The following is a 23,403-nucleotide window of genomic DNA, read 5'->3' on the forward strand; positions in this document are numbered from 1 at the left end:
TTTTGAATTTTTCTCCATTTTTGAGCCAGAGATAGAAATTTGCAAGTCAACTGTTTCCCTCCGCTTACTGCCTAATTCACTGTACAATGGTATTTAATCTAGCTATTTTTTTTGTGAGCTCAAAGGTTGTTTAATTAAAATTCCATTAATCTAATTTTCCCGAACGTCGACCACATGAAAGAAGGGTGCAGCGGAGAGCACAAGATGACTAAGCAGCATATGACTACTATAGCCCCTCTCTCTGTACACGCACACGCACGCACACGCACGCACACACACGCACACACACACACAGCACACACACAGCACACAAATACACAAATTCTTCGACTGAAATTGCCCCTCTGAAAAATCTCGGCTAAAGATTGTTTCGCTTGTTAGGACAGTCAAGTCATTGCGCTAATTCTGTCAATCAGCTGCCTTCCCAAGAGTGACTCCATCCTTCTGTGGGACTGCTAGCTAGTTGACTAGATGGAAGGACATGCAGACGGTGAGAGGGCGAGAGAGAGAGACAAATTGTGGGTTTCTGTGATGAGACTTGACTGGATGACAGTCGCCCTGTCCCCTAACAGTCTCGTGATTGGCAGTAGCCTAAAGGTGAGAGGGCTGGCAAGGCAGGGCATCTATTTAATTAGCTCCCCCACGAGAAGCATGTTGACTAAGAATGTCATATATGAAACACTATGTACATACATTTCTTTTGTTATCTGTAGACTCGACCTTCCTCGTCATTTTGCACAGATTCCTCGAGTATCTTCCGTACGGTACGAAGGGGTTGCAACAATTTCCCACATGCGTATTTTGCACAATAACGGAATTGCACTGGTGCTATCTCCATGTGTAATAACCTTAGATAGGGCATGTGATTATCAAATATTTGCATTGCAAATTAGGAATTTAATTAATTCAAAATTTATGCATTATAAGACACAAGTGGAACACTGGAAATTTGAAAAAAATTAAAGAAAGGCTACTACTACGACTACTACTTTCGACTGTTCCTGTTAGGGGTCGCCACAGTGGAGCAGCCGTTTCCATCTCTAACTGTCCTCTGCATCTTCCTCTGTCACACCAGCCACCTGCATATCCTCCCTCACCACATCCATAAACCTCCTCTTTGGCCTACTGGTCATTGCAAATAAGTTGGTTGCATGTCGCTTTGTGGGTCTTATAGTGTGTCCTAATGTCACTCTCTGCAGAAGCGACCAGTTGAATGTTGGAGACTACATCAAATCAGTGAATGGTATCAACCTGTCTAAGCTTCGGCACGATGAGATCATTAGCCTGCTGAAGAACATTGGGGAGCGAGTGGTGCTGGAGGTGGAGTATGAGCTTCCTCCGTTTGGTAGGTGGATTTCTTTGAGACCACCTGTGTGTTCCTGCCATATGCATATATGTCTCAGACTGTTGGGTTAATGCACGGCTATTGAGACCCTCCCCTTGCGGGTGTTTAAAGGACGGAAAATAGCTTACTGCCTCAGACGGTAATTGAGGTTGCACAAGGTCTAGACCCCCAACTTCAGCCGGAGACCCCCATTTGATTCCTGCCTAAAACGTGACTTCTGCAACACAACTTTAAGCTTGACCTTAATTACATAATTCAAAGCATGTTCATCTAATTTAGCTTAAAATAATTGGAGTGTTACTCTTCGCCATGGCAAATAAGGCTATTTACCTTCCCTTATCGCAATTTGTCCTCATGTTACTAAATCATTCTGCAGAAATAGTCTTTTATTCTTCATCATAATAGTCTTTTGCAATATTTCCCAAAGCAATTCCAGTATTACAAAACTCCGACCTTCATTATTTGTTATTTTAAATTATCAATAACCTTTTAGAATGACATTCTTTTCACCTGTTTTTCCCCCCCCATTTTCTTCCTAATCTATAGTCCAAACACCCTCGGGTGTGATAACCAAGACTATAGAGGTGTGCCTGCACAAGGAGGGTAACAGCTTTGGCTTCGTTATGCGGGGTAGGTTTCATCAGCTATTGAACTGCATATCCTTGGAAAAAAAAAATCAAAACGAAGAATTTCCGCACCTTTTTTCCCCCCGCAGATTCTTCTGAATATGTGTTTTCGTTTTTACCAGGGGGCTTCCACGAAGACTGGCACAGGTCTCGTCCTCTGGTGGTTACCTACGTTAGGCCCGGGGGTCCTGCTGACAGGTGAAAAAACGAACGAGACACTGAATCCATCCGTGTTTTTGTGTGTGTTATGTATGCATGTGTGTGTGCACGTGTATCCTCCATGTGTGTGTTCCTCCATTGGTTTCTGTTAATTCGGCACGCATGAACGAGTGTGCTGGCCTGTGGGAATTAAGGGAATTAATGTATAGCCTGGTGCATGCGTGTACCGTATCGGCTGGCTATCTTTGCATTAAACACATTAAGGAGAAGATATTTAGGAAAGGAATTACTCCAAATAACATGCTTTTTTTTTAAAAAAAAGAATAATAATAATAAAAGATGAAAGATTACAACTGTGGCTATTTATACTCGCTATTTCCAAAGCAGAAAGGGCAACTCTCACCTCCAGGCTGCTGCAATGCAACATTTCCCTCCATGATGCAGGCAATGACACAAACAGCTTTTTGTTTTTTTTCCAACCGTCAGTGAATTTATGGTCGTTTATCCCTCATTTCACATGGTAGAGGGGCACTCGTGTAAAAGATTGCTCAAAGATTTACCATGACTGGTGGTAAACATTTGTGCGATCCTCTCCCCCCCCCCCCGACCTCTCGTGTACCCCCTGTCTCTCTCCCTCCAGAGAGGGGACTCTGAAGGCCGGCGACCGTGTATTGAGCATAGACGGGATGCCTTTGAACAGAGAGAAGCACGCCGATGCTTTGACCACGCTGATGCAGAGCGGCCAGGAAGCTCTGTTCCTGATCGAGTATGACGTCTCCGTCATGGGTGAGCAGACACACGCGGGGAGAATATGTGAAAGCATGGCAGGGCAGCGTTGCTCTGAGGGTAAATAACATGGCCGTTTGGCTGCGTGGACGGAGATGAGTGTTGGTGCTGGAGACACCGTCAGGGCAGGGGAGTCACTGAGCACCGGAGCACAGGGCTGATGATTTCAGGCATCCCTCACAACTCGGCATCGGCACGCACCGCGAAACGGTGATCCTCATTTAGCCCTAATGGGATTCGGTTTTGAGGAGAAATAACGAATGGTTGCACATAAAAGTGAGCCCACGGGAAGATGGGAGTTTGCATTGTGAGAGATCATTACTCAGATAGTCCCTCTGCATGTTCCCCTCTGATAGGTAACCCGCAGTGGCGCGCTGAGGGACGAGGACGTTTCCCCCAACTTTATTTTTGCAGGCACAACACATCGCTCATGGTACATTTCAGAGACATTGATTTTAAAACCAGGACTCTGTGCTGTGACATGACCCCAGCAGGACAAGGATGGATGTGAGTCCGAGGCGGAGATTAGTCGGGGTCTCTGAGCGGTTCAGCTATGTCCCAAGCCTTGCTGATGCTAAATATTCCAGTGGTCAGAAGTCCTTACAGGTCATCAGGCCGAGGTCAAGTCGGGTGGTTCAACCGTATGGCTCTGCATATTAATATTATTTGTAATGTGTCCTGTGGCACACGGTTATAAACTTATAATTCATTCTGAGACCAGAGTAAATGCCCACATTTTTGGATCGCGGACGCTGCCAAATTTTCCAAGAGAGACATGTTCATGGGGTCCTTTACCACGGCAGTTTTTGAAAGGAAATAATCGCCTTAATTTTCATCAGAGAGCGAGACAAACAGTCGATATACCAGTTCCCTGTAAACACAGAGAGAATCAAATATGATTAAACAAGAGCACGCACTCCTCCAGTCTCCCCTCGCTTTCCCAAAATACTTACACACGTACAGTAAATCATCTTCTCTCTGATTGGCTAACAAAACAAAGTACAGAACACAAAGAAGACTGATTTGCATCTGACTGATTTCCCTCTGATGTGCACTCCTTCTGTGTGTGTGTGTGTGTGTGTGTGTGTGTGTGTGTGTGTGTGTGTGTGTGTGTGTGTGTGTGTGTGTGTGTGTGAAATCTGTTCCAGAGGCAGTGCAGCAAGCCTCCGGCCCTCTGCTGGTAGAGATAGTGAAAAGCCCCTCCGCCAGCCTGGGAATTAGCCTCGCCACAGCTTTGTACAGGAACAAGTCGGTCATCATCATAGACAAGATCAAGGCGGCCAGCGTGGTGGAAAGGTGAGGCAGGTTTCTTGTCCCACGTAGTCCTGAAGACAGTCTTCCCCTACTACCACCGTCAACTCGTTTGAACCTCATCTCAAAACCACATTTATATTTCTTAGCTTCCCCCCCCCCCAATCTTTTCTCCCCAATTGTACCTGGCCGATCACCCTGCTCTCTGAGCCGTCCCGGTCGCTGCTCCACCCCCCTCTGCCGATCCGGGGAGGGCTGCAGACTACCGCATGTCTCCTCAAATACATGTGGAGTCGCCAGCCGCTTCTTTTCACCTGACAATGAGGAGTTTCGCCAGGGGGACGTAGCGCATGGGAGGATCATGCTATTCCCCCAGTTCACCCCCTCCCCCCGAGCAGGTGCCCCGACCGACCAGAGGAGGCGCTAGTGCAGCGACCAGGACACATACCCACATCCGGCTTCCCACCCGCAGACACAGCCAATTGTGACTGTAGGGACTCCCGACCAAGCTGAAGGTAACACGGGGATTCAAACAGGCACCCCCCATGTTGGTAGGCAATGGAATAGACCGCTACGCTACCCAGACGCCCCCTATTTCTTAGCCTTTAATTTCTAAACGGTTACCTTGTGTTCGTCTGTGTATGTGTATCGTTGTGTATGTTGCGTCTCCTCATCCCTGCTATTTCGTCTATTGGCTTATTTATTAATCTGAATTGCACAACACTGGTTGTTTTTTAAATGTGCTCTGTGAATAAACTGACTTGACCTGTCTTGTTTGTTGGTTTTTTGGTCCTCCAAACTCTCAGGTGTGGAGCGCTGCATATAGGCGACATCCTTCTGTCAATAGATGGGACCAGCACTGAACACTGCTCCCTAATAGAGGCTACTCAGCTCTTGGCCAGCACTGCTGATACTGTCAAACTGGAAATCCTCCCAGCCAGTCAGAGCAGACTTCCCATCAGGCCCCAGGAAACAGGTCTGTATCAAGGCTTCGTCCGTCACTTCTGAAACAACATATTTCAGAAAAATGAAAGAAAATACAGAGATAGAGGCAAAAGCAATTGTGCAAAGAAAGACGTATTGGAAAGGGTGGCACGGTGGCGCAGTGGTTAGTGTGGTCGCCTCACAGCAAGAAGGTCCTGGGTCTGAGCTCCAGGGTAGTCCAACCTTGGGGGTCGGTCCGGGTCATCTTCTGTATGGAGTTTGCATGTTTTCCTCGTGTCTGTGTGGGTTTCCTCCGGGTGCTCCAGTATCCTCCCACAGTCCAAAGACATGTAGGTCAGGTGAATCGGCCGTACTAAATTGTCCCTAGGTGTGGATGTATGTGTGTGTGTGTGTGTGTGTGTGTGTGTGTGTGTGTGTGTGTGTGTGTGTGTCGGCCCTGTAATGGACTGGCGGCCTGTCCAGGGTGTCTCCCCGCCTGCCGCCCAATAACTGCTGGAATAGGCTCCAGCATCCCGCGACCCTGAGAGCAGGATAAGCAGTTTGGATAGTGGATGAATGAGGACATATCAGAATAGGATCACAGCTGATTACATGTTGATGTGATGCATGGGATGAGAATTTAGTCAGGCATCATAATTGGCATCTTGTCTCTCTGCCACTCACTTCCAAAACAAAACATTTCAGAACAACTAAGATGAATGAATACAGAGATACAGGAGAAAGCAACTGTGCAAAATTAGACACATGAAAAGGATTACAGTTGATTAGATGTTGACGTAAGGGAAATGCTATTAATGGAACGAGAACATGACTAATTGACACTGTGATCACTGTTGGGCTCAGAGACGCAAAGGCGCAGCACACAGCATGTTGTCTCAACTTGTTTTAAGCAGGTCCCTGTGTTGTTGGTGTAGAATCTACAAATAGACAGGGTTTACAGCATGTTGGCCCCTAAATATGTATCGTGACTGGTCTTAGCTATTTTACCTGTAGCTGTGGGGAGCTGATCCGCTTTCTGGCTGCCATCTTCCATATGCCACGAATCCGCCTGCATGTGTTTTGCGCTACAGGCTGCAATCCCCCTTCCCTTTCTTGGACAACAGGGTTCTGATGGATACAGACAAGCCACACACACACACACACACACACACACACACACACACACACACACACACACACACACACAAGGGAGAGAAAGGGTTATTTCTCAGCCAGCAGGTGGAGGTGCTCCTCAAGATGTAGATATGAAACGCTGCACATGGAAATATAATCAGGTGGAGTTTGTATGCTTCTGCTGTGTGATGACTCGTTTTTGCTTCGCCCCCTCCCTTTCGTGCATCTGTCCAATGCATCAGCTTAGTTACCAAGCTTTCTGTTGCTTTTCGTGTTCATCAGTGGTCCTTTTATTTATCATCAGTGTGCCGGATAATGTAGGGGAATACACATCATTTCTCATTCTGCTCAATGAGCTGGCGTGGAATACCTCAAATGAGAAGCGGCCTGCGTCCTCAAAGCATGCTTCTCATGCCCGTATCCAGGCAATTGTCTTCATTCCAACGAAGCAAAGTTACTATGAAATTCAAGGCATTTATCTTGTCTTTCAAAACTGGATTCAATAGAGCCTCATAAGACAAAGCCGCGATGAGATGATATTTTTTTTCAGCCTCCGTTCCTCCAGGATAAGACATGATTATAAGATGCAATTTGTCTAATCTCCTCTGGGGATTTAACGAGACTGATATGGCCACTTGGAGATTAGCAGCTAATGTTACTTTTCCACCAGTGCAGATAGAAAACACCATTTCTTGGAGAGCTCCCCCTCCCCCAAGGTTAGCTTAACATAAGCTGCTACAGAAAGAGCCTCACAGGTTTGAGTGAGTCTGGTAGAAAATTACTGTCAAAAAAAAAAAAGGGGGCCACGGGTTCTCCAGAGTGTGTTCTGAATTACACCCGTGGGAATTTAACCAGATGTCCTAAGAATGGCAAACACCCCAGGCTCTACTGTACTCGTCCAGGTTTCCAACAAATCCTCCATGCGAGTAAGTTGTCAGAGATTAGGCTCTCGCTAAAGACGCACCAAAGGATTACTGTCAAACGTAATATTCTGTGAGAAATTTAGCCAGAAAAATCTTTATAAGCCAGTATGTTACTCAGGTGTGTAATATTCAGTAGCGTACCATGGGGTTTCAGTCAGGTCCTTCAGTAACAAACTGCAACTTCCCACCCCCACCCCTTCCACACACACACACACACACACACACACACACACGTTTCTCACATGGGTGCCGATACAGCCAACACAGCCACATACAAAATACACTATCACGCACTACTTGCACTACTGGATCAACACTAACAAGACAGATGTTCTTCAACAACCACAACGCACATCACTGTGCACTATAGCAGCTATTGCAGCATCACCATCAGATCTTCATTTATGTCACTCAGCAGCCAGATTGCACACACATGCACACCACATGACACAAAAACCACTAGAAGAGTTCACTCAGAGTGCAGATCTCTGCTAGGTTTATCTCCCCTTCCCCAGTGCTTGGACTTGATGACAAACCACCCCTTTTTTCACCTACCGGGAAAGGAGGGGCCCTTATTAAAAGACTTTGGACATGTTTAAGTGTCGCGGTTGTCTTGATATAAAAATGAATGAAGGCAAATGACTTGCATCCATTTTAAAGCAATAAAACAACGGTAAGAAAACATAGCACAGCCATGGGAAACGTTTTAGTGTAGCCACCGAGACAATTTTGTGGGAAATAATTTAAGTATTTACAGTCATTAGGTTTACCTTTACATAAGGTTAATAATCAACAAAGTTTAGATATACAATGTATTGTTTACCCGTGTATAATGTATGATTATTACTAATCAAATGCAGCTATTTTTAAAAATCTTAGACATGTTGTAAGCAGTTATTTGTATCCTAGTTATGTTGCAACTGGAAATAGCTATGTCTCAAGGCAGGGTAAGTGTAGTATGATTTTATGTCACTAGTTGGCGACAAAACACCTATGGAAAATAATGACATCAAGAAGTACAGTATACGGCAACCTATAGTGCATGTTAATAACACAAAAGGGCACAAATTAAAATATAATGGGGTATAAATTCGGAGTGAATCTAGTTACAACTAAGGAAATAATGGAATATACATTTGGGGTGATTCTATTTTCTAAAAGTCAGAGGCGTGGTCAAAGGTTAAGCCCCACAATAGGTGGGACTAAGTCGTGACATAAAGGTGAGGTCAATTCAGTGGCTCCATGGACCAGCTCGGTATATTGTTGTATCCACTGAGTACTAACAATAAACCTATTCCCATCAGACTAGTAAGTATTGGACATTGGCTGATTGATTATTTGACCTTGATTGGATGATTTTGAAGAACAGTGTGTCGAGAAGAAATTCTCCCACAATTTCCAGCTGTGACCGTGATGGATCCTACTCTTGAAATTGTTTTTTTTTTTAAGTCTATGGCACTTCCGGTCTAATCCCCGTGTAAATTAAACAAACATGGCGGCGAAGTAAATAAAGGGAATTATTTTGGGTTCCTCCAGTTCTCCTGTGCTGAGATCAACAGTGAACGATTTGCAGAAATACGATCGACGTCTCGTTTACTTTCAACACTCATATCCGAATACATACATGGACGGTCTCTGCCCGATCTAAGTGCGCATGCGTGCAGCAACGGAGCGCAGAGTTGGTCGGCGAGCTAGAGTGAATGAAGAGAGGGAGCGGCGATAGCGAGAACAAACGTTTTCCGGAGGCTTTTAATCACTGCAACTAAGAGAGGTTCTTCAACATACAGTCATAACTGCAAAAAAATAATAATGTTGGGCTGTGTTGAGAATCACCTTCGTGGTCCTCGTCCCCGAGTCCGTTGATGTGAAGAAAACAGCCACCACGTTTTAGGAGATTAAAATGATTTTATTGAGTACAGATCTGGAGACACACTGCCAATCCGTCGTGTGTGTCTGACTTTCTTTTGTGTGTCAGCTTCTTTATATGCTAAACCTCCTTTGTTCATTCATCACACATGACCTTGATTTTCCCGTCCACTATGTTTGGTCAGTGCTCCCTTTCATGGTTGAGCTTTAGGGAGTGCTCATCCTGTCTGGACCTGCAACTCTTAAGCGGGGGCCCTCCTTGCACCAGACACGGTATCTCTCTCAAGGCCTCAGAGGAGGGGAACCCCACACATTCCGTGCGAGGCATGCAATATATTTTATCGACATGAATGTGTCTTTCTTCACCCTCTGTTCTGGTTGCACACATTGGTTACATACAGAGTAATACAAATAATACCTTGATTACATACATAGTGATACAAATACACTCGGGTTATATGTAATATCAATCAACAGCTGATAGGTCCAGTAGTTTGCGAGATTAACCGTAGACAGACAGACAGACAGACAGACAGACACACACACACACACACACACACACACACACACACACACACACACACACACACACACACACACACACACACACACACACACACGACCAAATGCAGGCTACCGCCTGGCGGAGATAACAAACAAGTTTCCATACTTGATGTAGTGTTCACCAATCACTCATGCAACCTCAACAAATTCAATAAAGCACAGCCACAATAATAGTGCACCGCCTTCAGGTCTATAAGGAAAATGTGCACACAAACCTGGAGTTGAAGAGCCGCCTCACTTGAGAGACTTGTGGCGCCCTCCTCTGGCAAAATTCATCCGGTAATTTAGTCCGTTTTGGGAGAGCGTGTAAAAATGACAACAAGATCGTCAGTGGCTGTGAATGCGGCAGCCATTGCGCTTAGTTCGCTCTCAACCTGCCAAAGGCTCAAACTCAAAGTTGATGACGACTGCGGGGGCGAGTGTGGTGTATTGGATCGAGCACTCGGTGCTCGATTGTGTTGGACTGTCACCACTACTGAGTTCTGTAATACACTGGTCGAGCCTAGTAGTGTGTGATGTCTCCGTCAGTAAAGATCAGACTTGTGCCGCATCCTCGTCTCCGTGTACTTATATATAATAGGGATTAAGCTAGTAACCCACGAATAGTAACACTACAATAGTGTAGAAGCCACAACATGGTGTCAGAAGACGGAGTTACGGTATAATTCGAGGGCGGTACTTCAACGAGTTCGCTGGTAGCTGAGGCAGCTAGCTAACACGTGCTAGCCTGAGCACAAATATGGAACAGTTCAAGCCGCCACCACCGCTGATACTTACCGGGAATGTCGCAGAAAACTGGAGAAGATGGGAACAGCGTTTCCAGCTGTACATGACCGCTTCAGGTGCGTTGGATAAGGAAGAGACGGTTAAAATAGCCATTCTGCTTCACACCATCGGCGAGGAGGCGCTGGAAGTGTATAACACACTCACCGTCATCCCAGAAGGAGACGACGAATCGATGGAGGACGTTCTGAAAGCCTTCAAGGACTACTGCCGCCCTCGGAAGAACGTCGTGTTCGAACGCCATCAATTCTGGTCGCACACGATGTCAGCAGGAATATCGGTGGACAGATTCATCACAGAGCTGCGCCAGAAGAGCAAAGACTGTGAGTTTGGCAGACATGAAGATGACATGATAAGGGATAAATTAGTGTTCAGCATAAATGATGCCCGTTTGAAAGAAAGACTGTTACGTGATAATGAGCTTACTTTGCGCAGGGCCGTAGAGATATGTAGATCAGCCGAGCTCGCTAAGTCACAAATACAAGCGATGCAGACGTCACATGTTGTCCAAGACGCCTCAGTGGAGGCATTGAAGAAAGCAACAGGGCAAACGCGCACGGGCAGCTGGAACAAGAACAAAACGAGCAGCAAGAGGCATGTAGCAACAACTCTCTGCCACAAGTGTGGAAATAAACATGAGCCCCGTCAATGCCCAGCTTATGGTGCAGTGTGCCACAAATGTGGTAAGAACAATCATTTTTCCAAGGTGTGTAAATCAAGCACTGAAAAAGGCGGCAATTACAAGACAAAGACAGTGCATAATCTAGAAAGTGAAATTGATTCCTTATATATAGGCATGATTGGAAAATACAAAAACAAAGCAGCCCACCAAGCTAAAGGCACTGTATGGCGTGAAACAGCCACGGTCAGAGGCGTAGCAATTAACTTCAAGTTGGACACAGGCGCCGATGCAAATGTGCTTCCTATGCGCGTATTCCGGCTGCTACCAGGTCCCGTTCAGTTACGGCCCACAAAGACTGTGCTGATTGCTTTTGGTGGTGCACGACTACCCTCAGATGGTGTTGCATCTCTAGATTGCCGCACATCTAAGCATACGGCTATATTGGACTTCCATGTGTCTAGCCGAGCTGACAAGCCAATCCTGGGTGGAGATGCGTGTGAAGAGCTGCAGCTGGTGAGAAGAGTCGAGGCGCTTGCAGTGGAGTCCCCACAACCAGCAAAACCTCCGGCCACCAAAGAGGAGCTGCTGCAGAGGTATGCGGAGGTCTTCACAGGATTAGGCGAATTTCCTGGAGTTCATCACATACACATTGACCCCAGCGTCACGCCTGTGATTCACGCGTGCAGGAACGTACCACTCTCCATCATGGACTCACTAAGAGAGACACTCACAGACTTGCAGAACAGGAAAGTCATAACTCCTGTCAATGAACCTACAGAATGGGTGAACAGTCTTGTTGCCACAAAGAAAAAAAATGGTGGGCTAAGGGTATGTTTGGATCCTTGCAACCTGAATGAGGCAGTCAAGCGTCAACACTACTCCATTCCTACACCGGAAGACGTGCGCAGCAGGCTAACAGGAAAATCCATCTTCTCAATCCTAGATGAAAAGGATGGATACTGGCAGATCAAGCTAGATGAGCCGTCGTCTAAGCTATGCACCTTCAACACGCCGTGGGGCCGGTTCCGCTTCCTCAGACTCCCATTCGGGATCAAATCGGCCAGCGACGTGTTTTAACAAAAGAACTGTGAGACCTTCGGCGATATCCCAGGTGTGTACATTATAGCAGACGACATGATCATCGCAGCGTCATCAGAGCGGGAACACGATGAAATCCTGCAGAAAGTAATGGAGAGAGCCAAGACCGCACATGTGAAATTTAACATGGACAAGATCCAGTTTAAAGTTGATACTGTAAAGTACATGGGACACGTCATCACGGCAGCAGGACAGAGAGCTGACGACACAAAGATCAAAGCGATTGTCGACATGCCAACCCCGGAAGACAAACAAAGTCTCCAACGTCTGCTGGGAATGACAAAATTCCTAGCGCAATACATACCAAACGAAGCCTCACTCACGGCACCCCTCAGACAGCTGCTCAAGAAGGATGTAGCGAGGCAATGGTGCCCGCACCACAGCTCAGCGCTAAAGGCACTAAAGACCATCCTCACACAAGCCCCTGTGCTGAGATACTACGATCACAAGCAGCCTCTCACTCTACAAGCAGACTCCTCAAAGGATGGACTGGGAGCCTGTCTGATGCAGGACGACCGCCCAGTGTCTATGCCTCACGAGCGCTCACCGACACAGAAAAGAGGTACGCACAGATAGAGAAAGAGTTGCTCGCTATAGTGTTTGCTGCTAAGAGATTCCACCAGTATGTCTACGGCAGACCTGTAACTGTCCAGTCTGATCATAAGCCTCTGGAGGTCATCATGCGCAAGCCGCTGAGCAAAGCACCTGCGCGGCTGCAAGGTATGCTTTTACAACTGCAGAGGTATGATCTAAGTGTAATATACACACCAGGCAAGCACATGTACATTGCCGACACACTCTCATGCGCTACAGCTAGCAGAGAAGGTGACTATATTGATGAAAACCCTTGTGATGAGAGAGTTGTGTATGCCTTGGATGCCACAGATGCCTTGAGCGAGGAAACACTCAGCCAATTAAAGAAAGCAACGGCAGCAGATAGCGTGCTGCAAGCTGTGTGTGAGAAACACAAGAAAGGCTGGCCCATGAAAAAGAAAAGTTTGGACAGAAAACTACACGCCTACTGGGCAGTAAAGGACATTATTAGCATGGAAGATGACATTGTCTTGGTCGGAGACAAAATCATCATACCCCAGAGCTTCAGGAGCACGATTTTGGAGAAGCTGCATCTTGCACACCAAGGAATGCAGTGCACAAAAGCCAGAGCAAGAAAGTCTCTCTACTGGCCTGGCATGGCACGAGATATAGAGGCAATGGTGGAAAAGTGCGTGCAATGCCAGCAGCTACAGCCCAAACAGCAGGCTGAGCCACTTATGCCGCATCAGGTCCCAGAACTGCCATGGATGAAAGTCGGAGCTGACATCTTCGAGCTACACGGTCAGTCATACCTGTTGTTAGTTGATTACCTAACCAAATATCCTGAAGTGCTCAACATATCTGACAAAACAGCATACACAGTAATCCAGAAGATGAAGTCTGTGTTTGCCAGACACGGGATTCCTAGGGAGATAGTGAGTGACCATGTCCCATTTGCCAGCTATGAGATGAAGGCATTTGCAGCTTCATGGGAGTTCAAGCTCAAACACTCCAGCCCAGGTTTTCCCTCTTCAAATGGCATGGCTGAGAGAGCCATAAAGACAGTGAAACATGCGCTGAAGAAGGCAATGCAGACCGGCACTGACCCACATCTGGTGCTGCTGTCACTGAGGAACACACCGGTGACAGGACTGGACGTATCACCTGCACAAATGTTGATGGGGAGAGTTCTACGAAGTACACTTCCGTGCTCCAGTGCTGTGCTGACACAATCAGTCCCACAGCACATTCACAGCAAGATCCGGAACCTGCAGTTCCGCCAAAAACAACGTTACGACCAGCGTGCAAAGCCCCTGCCAGTGTTGACCCCATTAGACACCGTACACATGCAAACGCGGCGCGGCTGGGAGCCTGCCATTGTCATCCGACAGCGAGATGAACCACAGTCCTACACTGTGCAGACACCGGCTGGGAGGATGCAAAGAAGGAACAGGCGATATCTGAGGAAGATACATCCGAGCCTATTCAGAGACACGGACAGTGAGGAACATTTTGACCCAGAGGTACAACCCTCACCCTCACAAGCGCCTGTGCCAGTCGACTCACCACCACATGACCTGCCACCACACGACCCTCCTCCGGTGACTACAGGCAGTACACCCACATGCTACACAAAGTGCGGCAGAGCAGTTAGGCGCCCTGCCAGATACAATGACGAACCTCAGGGTTCTTTTGTGTGATCATTCAAGTGTTTATTAAGAAAAAAGAAGGTGAAACAAAGAGTACAAGGTGTGTTTAACCTGAAATGTTGCAAGATTGCTGAATGTTGAAAATGTTTACATGCTAACCACCAGAATGTGAAAAGGAAATGGTTTATGTTGTTTAATGAGAGTCATCTGTCATTTAAAAAAATGCTGTATTAATCATTGAAGTATGCAAGTAGAAAAGACTTGTTCAGTGTTAATGCCATAGTGTTAATGGTTCGGTAAAGGGTCTACTGTTGAAGCAACTGATGAGTAGGCCACATCTCAGTTGGAAAAGAGGGATGTGGTGTATTGGCTCGAGCACTCGGTGCTCGATTGTGTTGGACTGTCACCACTACTGAGTTCTGTAATACACTGGTCGAGCCTAGTAGTGTGTGATGTCTCCGTCAGTAAAGATCAGACTTGTGCCGCATCCTCGTCTCCGTGTACTTATATATATAATAGTGATTAAGTTAGTAACCCACGAATAGTAACACTACAATAGTGTACATAAGAGAAGTCACAACAGCGAGCACCATACATCGCACGGCCCTGGGGTGTTCTGTCACTACACACCAAAATTAGATTGGCTGATGACACGGTCACTCAAAGTTGTAATCAGTTTGCGGCTTTGGGCTTCAAGGGAAGGCTAGCAATTAGCGCTGGTCCAAGGAGCTGCGACGCGTTTAGATGACGTAGGAAATCCCTGCTCAGCCCCACGAGACACATTTCAGGCACGCTTCAATTTAACTATGAAAAACAAAATTACGATCTTGATTTTCTGCGGGCGCTGATAAATCACCACTGGTAATATTTCTCAGCACTTCCTTTTCCATGTTTCCACTGATGTCACCTAACTGACGTCATATTATTTGGTGCGTGATATAAGGGATATGTTACCAGATACTATGTGTAACGGGGGCAGTCCTATGCTGTTCTATGCTGGTCAGCCTGCTGCATGCCCGTCACTCTCATCAGTAGCTCTGCGTTGTGTTCTAGTTGTGTGGGGCCCCAGGTGTTGTGGGGGGCCCTCAGTCTCTCATCATCATCATCATGATCAAGGAAGGAGCGGGGACACACAGGACTCTATTTGGCCCACCTTGCCATTTATTTTGGATTCAAGCCCTTCGACAACCGTCCAGTCCTCCAGCGGGAGCGGTGTTTCTTACGGACGTGGGGGTCGAAGTTCAACCACTGCCCGGACTCCACTCGTGTGCGTTGGAAGGAGAAACCGTCCACGGGACTCCGATGTAAGAAAGGATAAACAAGTATTTTATCCCACAGCTTGCAGTATCTTCTTACAGGGATACTCAAGGTTACGTTCTCCTCAACCAGCAAAACTGTCCCACGGTAAGAAACACGTGTGGCTCGGCTCGATTGCTGCTTGAGACTCCTCCCACAAAACAAAAATGGCCTCTCCCGCGTTCCCTCTTCCGTGTACCCACAAGACCTCTCTCTTAAAGCGACAGTACACGTATATGACGGTCGTTGGAAAACATACATAAAAGTAAATAATGACATAAAATAAAATGTAGTAAACACAAATAACAGCACACAGACAGGATTTGGTGATATTTCATACTCAAACAAAATAAAATCATTAATTTTAACCTGGTTACATTCACCCCTCCTGAAATTCACCAACATCCTGACAGCAGGATAAAAAGAGAAAGAGAAAAAGGAAAAGCCCATCACTGACTACTGGCACAAGTGAAAAGAAGGACCTAGTCCTCCAGTCAACTTAGGAGCTACCTCGGTTACGAGGTTCAGAAAATAATGAGGTTGATCAAGTCTCAGTATTCCCCTAGATCAATGTGACGCCTGATACGCCACACCATGCACTTGGCCCAAAACAACCCTGTCTGATAGACACCTAATAACTCACATTAAACTAGTTTGAATGACTCCAACCTCCATCAAAGTTCAAACCCTCACACTCCGTAGAAATGGCATCTGAGCCATAGATTCTATTAACCTGTTCACTGACCTCACCACCCTCCCTGTGCGTGTCCTAACCCGACCATCGCTCTCTACTTGTGTGCGTGAGACAGTGCGAGCTGCAACATCTGTATCGAGTGAGTGTGGTGCTTCTGTGTGCGAATCAGTGTGAGATATAACACCAACATCGAGTGAGTGTGATGCCTCTATGTGTGGTGCATGTGTGTTGTGTGGTGCGTGTGTGTTGTGTGGTGCGTGTGTGTTGGGTGGAGTCTGAGCAGTGGCCCCCACAGGACTGACTACCAGACTAGACGGAATGAACTCTTCCGCTTCTGCCCACTCAGATCTAGGCGAGTCTCCAAGTGATGAGACTGCTAGCCCCACTGCATCCCCTGAGACCGTCAGGCCATCTGCACTGTCCTCCTCATCGGACTCTGCGCAGTCAAGCAACTGACTGGTTGTACTGGACTCCTCACCCTGATCTAACTCAGGAAGGGGCAAGAAGTTGACCTCCAACAAACGGTTCCTGTGCACCACTCTGGTGTGCCCCTCTGCATCCTGAATCTTGTAGACGTGGATATTGGGGTTGACACCGACAACCGTGTACACTCCGTTCCCCCATTTGTCAGCCAACTTTCTCTTCCCTCGCTCACTCTGGTTCGCAACCAAAACACGATCCCCGACAGACAGGACAGTGCCCTTGGCATGTCTGTTGTACTGTCGCGCCTGATGCTGCTGCTCAGCCGTGGAGTGCTTCTGAGCAATCTCCATTGCACTCCTTAGACAGGAAAGCAGAGACTGAGCATAAGAGTCATAGTCAACAACGTGAGGATCATGCAAAACCTGCCTGAACATAACATCCACCGGCAGTCTTGGGACACGCCCATACATCAGGAAGAAAGGTGCATAACCCGTGGTCTCATGAACAGTGGCATTGTATGCGAGCGTGAGAGAATGGATCTGCTGAGGCCACTGTTGCTTCTGCTGAAGCGGAAGGGAACGGAGCATATTCCCCATCGTGCGATTAAAACGCTCTGTCCCGCCATTACCCATAGGATGGTAGGCCGTCGTGTGGGACTTCGCTACACCCGCCAACTTGAGAAGCTCTGCAATCAGGTTGCTCTCAAAGTTTGTGCCCTGGTCAGAATGTATTCTTTCCGGAAACCCGTAAACACAGAATACATGATCCCAGAGTTTCTTGGCGACCTGCTTCGCTGTCTGATTGGTGCAGGGGAACGCGTGAGCAAGCTTAGTGAAGTGGTCAGTAACCACTAAGACATCGACTGACCGCTGCTTACTGTCCTCAGCGGACCAGAAATCCATACACACAAGCTGCATCGGTGCGGAAGTTTTAATGCTCTCCAGGGGCGCGCAAGCAGCTGGCTCTGGGGTCTTCCCAGACACACATCTCCGACAGCATCTGACATATGCTCTGTTATCCCTCTCCATGTCAGGCCAATAAAAACGCTGCCTTGCAAGAGAGAGAGTACGGTCCTGGCCCTGATGACCAGCGTGATCGTGGATGCCAGACAGTGCCTTGTCTTTCAGACTCAGAGGTAAAACATACTGAGACCTCCTCTGCTTGGACACTGGGTCCTTTGTCACCCTGTACAAGACACCATCATTGACTTCCAACTTCTCCCACTGTTTCAACAGCCTGAGGACCTTCTGGTCAGCACCATGCCTCTCACGCCTCGATGGCCGCTTCCGAACAGCGACAAAGGGCAACACCTTGGAGATGCAGGGGTCCTGCTCCTGACTCAACCTGAGCTCCTCGGTGGATAACATTGGCAGTGTATCCTGACCACCCGACAGATGCTGAACGTGCTGGACCAAACTGAGTGCTGTGAATACTGATGCATCAGGCCAGTCACATTTGGCTTGACAAAAAGCCCTGACCTCAGCTGCATCACAAGCAAACCCAGATCGCGCACTACTCAGTGTTTGGGACTGGCAACTGAGTCTGAAAACATCCTGCACAGAGTCCCCCTCAACCCCGTCGGCTTCCTGAACAAGGGCCGGGTAGGGCTCCCTAAGTAACCTCTGACTGACGGGCTTGGAAAAAGGGTCGCGACTCAATGCATCCGCCACCACGTTTTTCTTCCCTGGCAGGTGTTTGAGATCGAAGGTGTAAGACGCCAACTTAGACACCCAGCGGATCTCACACGCGTCAAGCTTCGGCTTCGTTAGGAGATAAGTCAGCGGATTATTATCTGTCCAAACGGTGAAGCTTTGACCCTTCAGCCAGTGGCTGAACTTTTCACAAACACTCCACTTCAGCGCCATGAACTCCAGTCTATGAGCTGGATACTTCCGCTGTGAGGCACTGAGGGACTTGCTTGCAAAACCAACAGGTCTGGCCTTAGACTCTCCTCGGGGCACTTGAGACAGCACCGCGCCGAGTCCGTCCAAAGATGCATCGACCGACAAAATGAAAGGCACCTCAAAGTCTGGATGGGCAAGCACCACACACTCCAGTAACATCGTCTTCAACAGATCAAATGCTTCCCCACATTCCACCGTCCAGTCTGCGGAGGTAAGCTTACGGAAGCTGCCATGGGGCTTCTTATCCTTAGCCGACCTCCCCCTCCTCTTTTGTCCAGCTGTAAGGGCGAACAGGGGCTTAGCCACGGAGGAGCAGTTCGGGAGGAAATGCTGGTAGTAAAATACCATACCAAGGAAAGATTTGATCCTACGAACAGAAGGCGTGCACCCATCACCTTCCATGAGATCCTGCACTGTCATGTTGGAGATGACCTCTACTTTGGAGGGATCGACAGACACACCTCCGCCATCAACCACGTGGCCCAAAAACCGCACCCGCTTCTGCAGCAGATGACACTTCTTCGGAGCCAGTTTCAAGTTGTTCTCCCTCAACCTCTGAAACACAGTGCGGAGCCTCGACAGAGCCTCAACCTCTGACGGCGCGAAGACAAGAAGATCATCAAGATAGCACAAAAGCTTCGTGAAGTTCAGATCCCCAAAGATCCCAATCATCATTCTCATGAAGGCTGCAGGGCTATTACAAAGGCCCTGTGGCATGCGATTGTATTCATGCAACCCAAGGGGAGTCGTGAAAGCAGCGTACTTCTTGTCATCTTCATGCATTGGGATGTTGAAGAAGCCAGAGGTGAGGTCCATCGTACTAAAGAGGCAGTTACCACCCAGCGCGGCAAGACAGTCCGACTGGTGTGGCAAGGGATGAGCGTCTTTCAAGGTCCGAGCATTCAGCCATCTGAAATCAGTGCAGATCCGAAGCCCGCCATCCTTCTTCCATACCATAACCAGCGGTGAAGCGTATGCGCTCGAGGACTTCCGGATAATCCCTTTCTCCTCCATATCAGTGAGAACCTGTCTCAACTTCTGGTAGTCGGCTGGGGGAACCCTCCTGTAGGGCAAGCGAAAGGGGCGCTCATCCACCAGATGGATGCGATGTGTGTATCCTGTGACCTCGCCACAGTCCAGAGAGTCCCTGGAGAAGATGTCATGGTACTCGGTGAGCAGCTGAGTGAGCTGGGACTTGCATGCCTCACTAACCTGACAGGAGCTGAGGTCAATGTCACTGAGTCCGAGCTCTGACAAACTCCTAGCCGGCTGGACAGGGGGACAGGCACTATCTGTGGCGTTGGACTCATGCCTCCCTGCAACTGATTGCAGTCCCTGGAAAACATTAAAGTCCTCAATCGCCAAGCATGGAAACACATCAGCCAACTTGCAGTTCCTTTTCAGTGTGATGGCTTTGTCAGATGGATTGACAACAGTCATGGGTACCCACCTATCACCCCAGAGCGGTGTGACAAGTCGACCTACGAGGACACTGCGTGGCATGGCCTTGGAGTCTGTCGGCTCCACAACAACAGTGCTTCCAGCTGACATAGGCACCTTAGCAGGAAGTCTGCCCCAGACTAAGTGCTCGTGCCTCGGTAAGAGTGTCACGGCCTGGGTGAGCTTAACAGTACCTATCTTCTCAGGAACTGCACCACCCCTCCAGCGCTCTACATTCGTGAACATGGACAAGAACTGTTCAACGTCAGGACTAGACGGATGTTCCTGTCTGGACGCGATGTCCCAGTACTCAGTACCACTCTTGAGTACATGGGCCACATGTTTAATGACGTTTGTGCCGACTATCAGATCATCATGCTGACCGGGCACGTCCAGAGTGGGTATGACAAAGGAAACACCATAAAGCTGCATGTTGAGGTCATAAAAACCATCAGGCCTAGTCTCCAGACCACCGCAGCCAATCAAGACAATGTTCTCTTCAGGCTGCTGCTTCTCAGGTAAAACACCCCCAGAGCGGAGCTTCTCTACTGCATTTTCACTGATACTGCATGACATAGAGCCAGTATCCAACATGCCATTAAGCTGCACACTCTGGTTGATAAGAACAGGAGCATAGAACAAGTCACTGAAAGCCTGAATCCTCTGTGTCGCCTGAATGACCATACGCGAACCCTGAGGTGCTTTGGCACACTTGTCTTCATACAAGTGAGCCAGGTCGGAGACATCAGTGAGGGATACATCTACATTACCCACACCATCCCTCTCTAGGTGTGGGTTTAGTAGTTTAACGGACGAGACTGACGACCAGCTCTTCCACCAGGCTGAGAACGGCGCTGGTTGGGCGGCTGAGGGTGAGGACAGTCCCTCTTCCAATGACCAGGAGACAAACAGTTTATACATCAGTTCTCCCGGCTGCAGTGGGAAAATGTGGAGTGATCCGGAGACTTACAAACCCTGCACAACCGCTGCGGTGCGTCTGGCACCTGCCCTGCGGCGCTAGCTGGCGGTTGAGTCTGCGTCGGTGTCCGGACTGCAGCGCTAACTGGAACCTGAGTCTGCATTTTGACCAAACGGTCTAGCAAGCTCACCAAACTCCTCATATAATCATCACCGCCAGAGACAGGTGCAGGAGACGGTGTAGGAGACCTTGCACAAAATGGTGTAGATGACGCATGAGCCGGGACGGGAGATGGCACCACCAGCACGGTCGTGTTCAAGTCGGGAGCCACGTCGACTACAGGGACATGAACCTGTGAATGGAACCTACGCTCTACCGCGCCTGCTTCACGTTGTCCACCTGCAGCAACACGGTACTTCCTCTCCAGCATGTGCTCATCAAGCCTCTCTTGGATCTCGCTAGCAGACCATTTCCCTGCGGACTTGAACTTAAAAACATTGGCAAGAGACTGATCTGGACAGTGTTTGATAAACATCATGCTTATCTCATGGCTTGGCTCTTCAATACTACGGCCTTGCCGCTTCAAGCATTCGTCAGCCACCTCCACTGTCTTATTAAGCCTAATCCAATACTCCATAGCGTCCTCACCTGGCTTGGGCAGCGTACTGTAAAAGTCCGCCAGGGGCATGCTCGAGCATGTGAGGTCACTAAAGTGTTGCTTCAGTACATCAAAAATAATGTGGGGGCTCGCTATGTGGTCGACAGATGTGTTGCGCAGCTTTATCCTCACCACGTCCCCTGCTTTCCCCATAAGCTTAGCTAGAATCTCATGTGACTGCTCACTAACTGGAATGGCTCGCTTCCTCAAATACAAAGTCATAAGGCTCTCCCACTCATGAACTGTAAACTTATCAGAGCTATCGCCCCTGAAAATAGGAGGCTCCCTAGCGTCTGTCTGCATTACTACTCTAACACTAGGAGCTGTCTCCAAACGCTGTTCAGCAGACCTAGCACTGTCTGTGTGTGTGTTTCTAAGCATTTGTTTTTCCTGCAGCTTAGCAGTGATTGACTCTCCTATCTTCTCTGCTAACTGAGTAATGAGCGTGGCTAACTCACCCACTGGCTGCTCGCTGTTACCTAGCACAGCCCCTTCGCTGATACCTGGCCTGGCCCGTTCTATGTAGCGTGTGGAGGTGAACTGAGGAGTGCCAAATGTGGTCGGGTCTCTAGGTCCTGGTGCTCTGGTGTCTGGTTCCCCGCCCTCTAAGAGCTGCCCGAAACTCCTACCTACACCTAGCCGTAAACCCCCACCCACATCTAACTGGTACCCCCTCTCCATAGCACACTGGCGATCCAAAAGATCCTGATCAGCAATGTTACCCCCACCTACGTACGAACCACCCTCTGCCATGTTCCTACCTCTAACACTCAGATAAAATAAAAAATAAAATAAAAAAGTGAAAAGCTCAATTCATTTAAATAATTGAATCTAGAAATCACTAAGAGATTGAAACAATCACACACAATCAACAAATTCACCAATAGATTAATCACATATGCACATATCCAGTAGTTTAGATCAATAGATTATTCACGAGTCCTTCAATCACATCAACATTAACCTTTTTTTCCTTTTTTTTCTCGTGTGTTTTTCTTCCTTCAATATATACAAATGTCCTGTTCACAAGCCCAGTCCATGGTAACCACAGCTATGACTGTCCAGTGTCCACACAGCTCAACTCCAGTCCACTGTAACATGAGTGTACAGTCTGTAGAAATACCTGAGGACGTCTGGGGCTTGATGACGACAGCAGCCTCCCGCGGCGAGCAACTGATGTCACTCTCAGAATCCAGGAGGGTCACGGCACCAATGTAACGGGGGCAGTCCTATGCTGTTCTATGCTGGTCAGCCTGCTGCATGCCCGTCACTCTCATCAGTAGCTCTGCGTTGTGTTCTAGTTGTGTGGGGCCCCAGGTGTTGTGGGGGGCCCTCAGTCTCTCATCATCATCATCATGATCAAGGAAGGAGCGGGGACACACAGGACTCTATTTGGCCCACCTTGCCATTTATTTTGGATTCAAACCCTTCGACAACCGTCCAGTCCTCCAGCGGGAGCGGTGTTTCTTACGGACGTGGGGGTCGAAGTTCAACCACTGCCCGGACTCCACTCGTGTGCGTTGGAAGGAGAAACCGTCCACGGGACTCCGATGTAAGAAAGGATAAACAAGTATTTTATCCCACAGCTTGCAGTATCTTCTTACAGGGATACTCAAGGTTACGTTCTCCTCAACCAGCAAAACTGTCCCACGGTAAGAAACACGTGTGGCTCGGCTCGATTGCTGCTTGAGACTCCTCCCACAAAACAAAAATGGCCTCTCCCGCGTTCCCTCTTCCGTGTACCCACAAGACCTCTCTCTTAAAGCGACAGTACACGTATATGACGGTCGTTGGAAAACATACAT

General features: G+C 48.1%; 1 protein-coding gene across 1 annotated transcript in view; it reads left to right on the forward strand.

Moving 5' to 3' along the window:
* LOC130108409 (glutamate receptor-interacting protein 2-like) overlaps nt 1-23,403 on the forward strand; it is a 45,527-nt gene that overhangs the window by 9,600 nt on the left and 12,524 nt on the right. The window contains exons 4-9 of the mRNA XM_056275323.1: nt 1,200-1,345; nt 1,892-1,975; nt 2,094-2,169; nt 2,771-2,916; nt 4,065-4,212; nt 4,974-5,143. Coding sequence (XP_056131298.1) covers nt 1,200-1,345; nt 1,892-1,975; nt 2,094-2,169; nt 2,771-2,916; nt 4,065-4,212; nt 4,974-5,143 — 770 coding nt within the window. The remainder of the gene's footprint in view (nt 1-1,199; nt 1,346-1,891; nt 1,976-2,093; nt 2,170-2,770; nt 2,917-4,064; nt 4,213-4,973; nt 5,144-23,403) is intronic.

Source organism: Lampris incognitus, chromosome 2 (genome assembly GCF_029633865.1).
Source record: "Lampris incognitus isolate fLamInc1 chromosome 2, fLamInc1.hap2, whole genome shotgun sequence".
Taxonomy (NCBI): domain Eukaryota; kingdom Metazoa; phylum Chordata; class Actinopteri; order Lampriformes; family Lampridae; genus Lampris; species Lampris incognitus.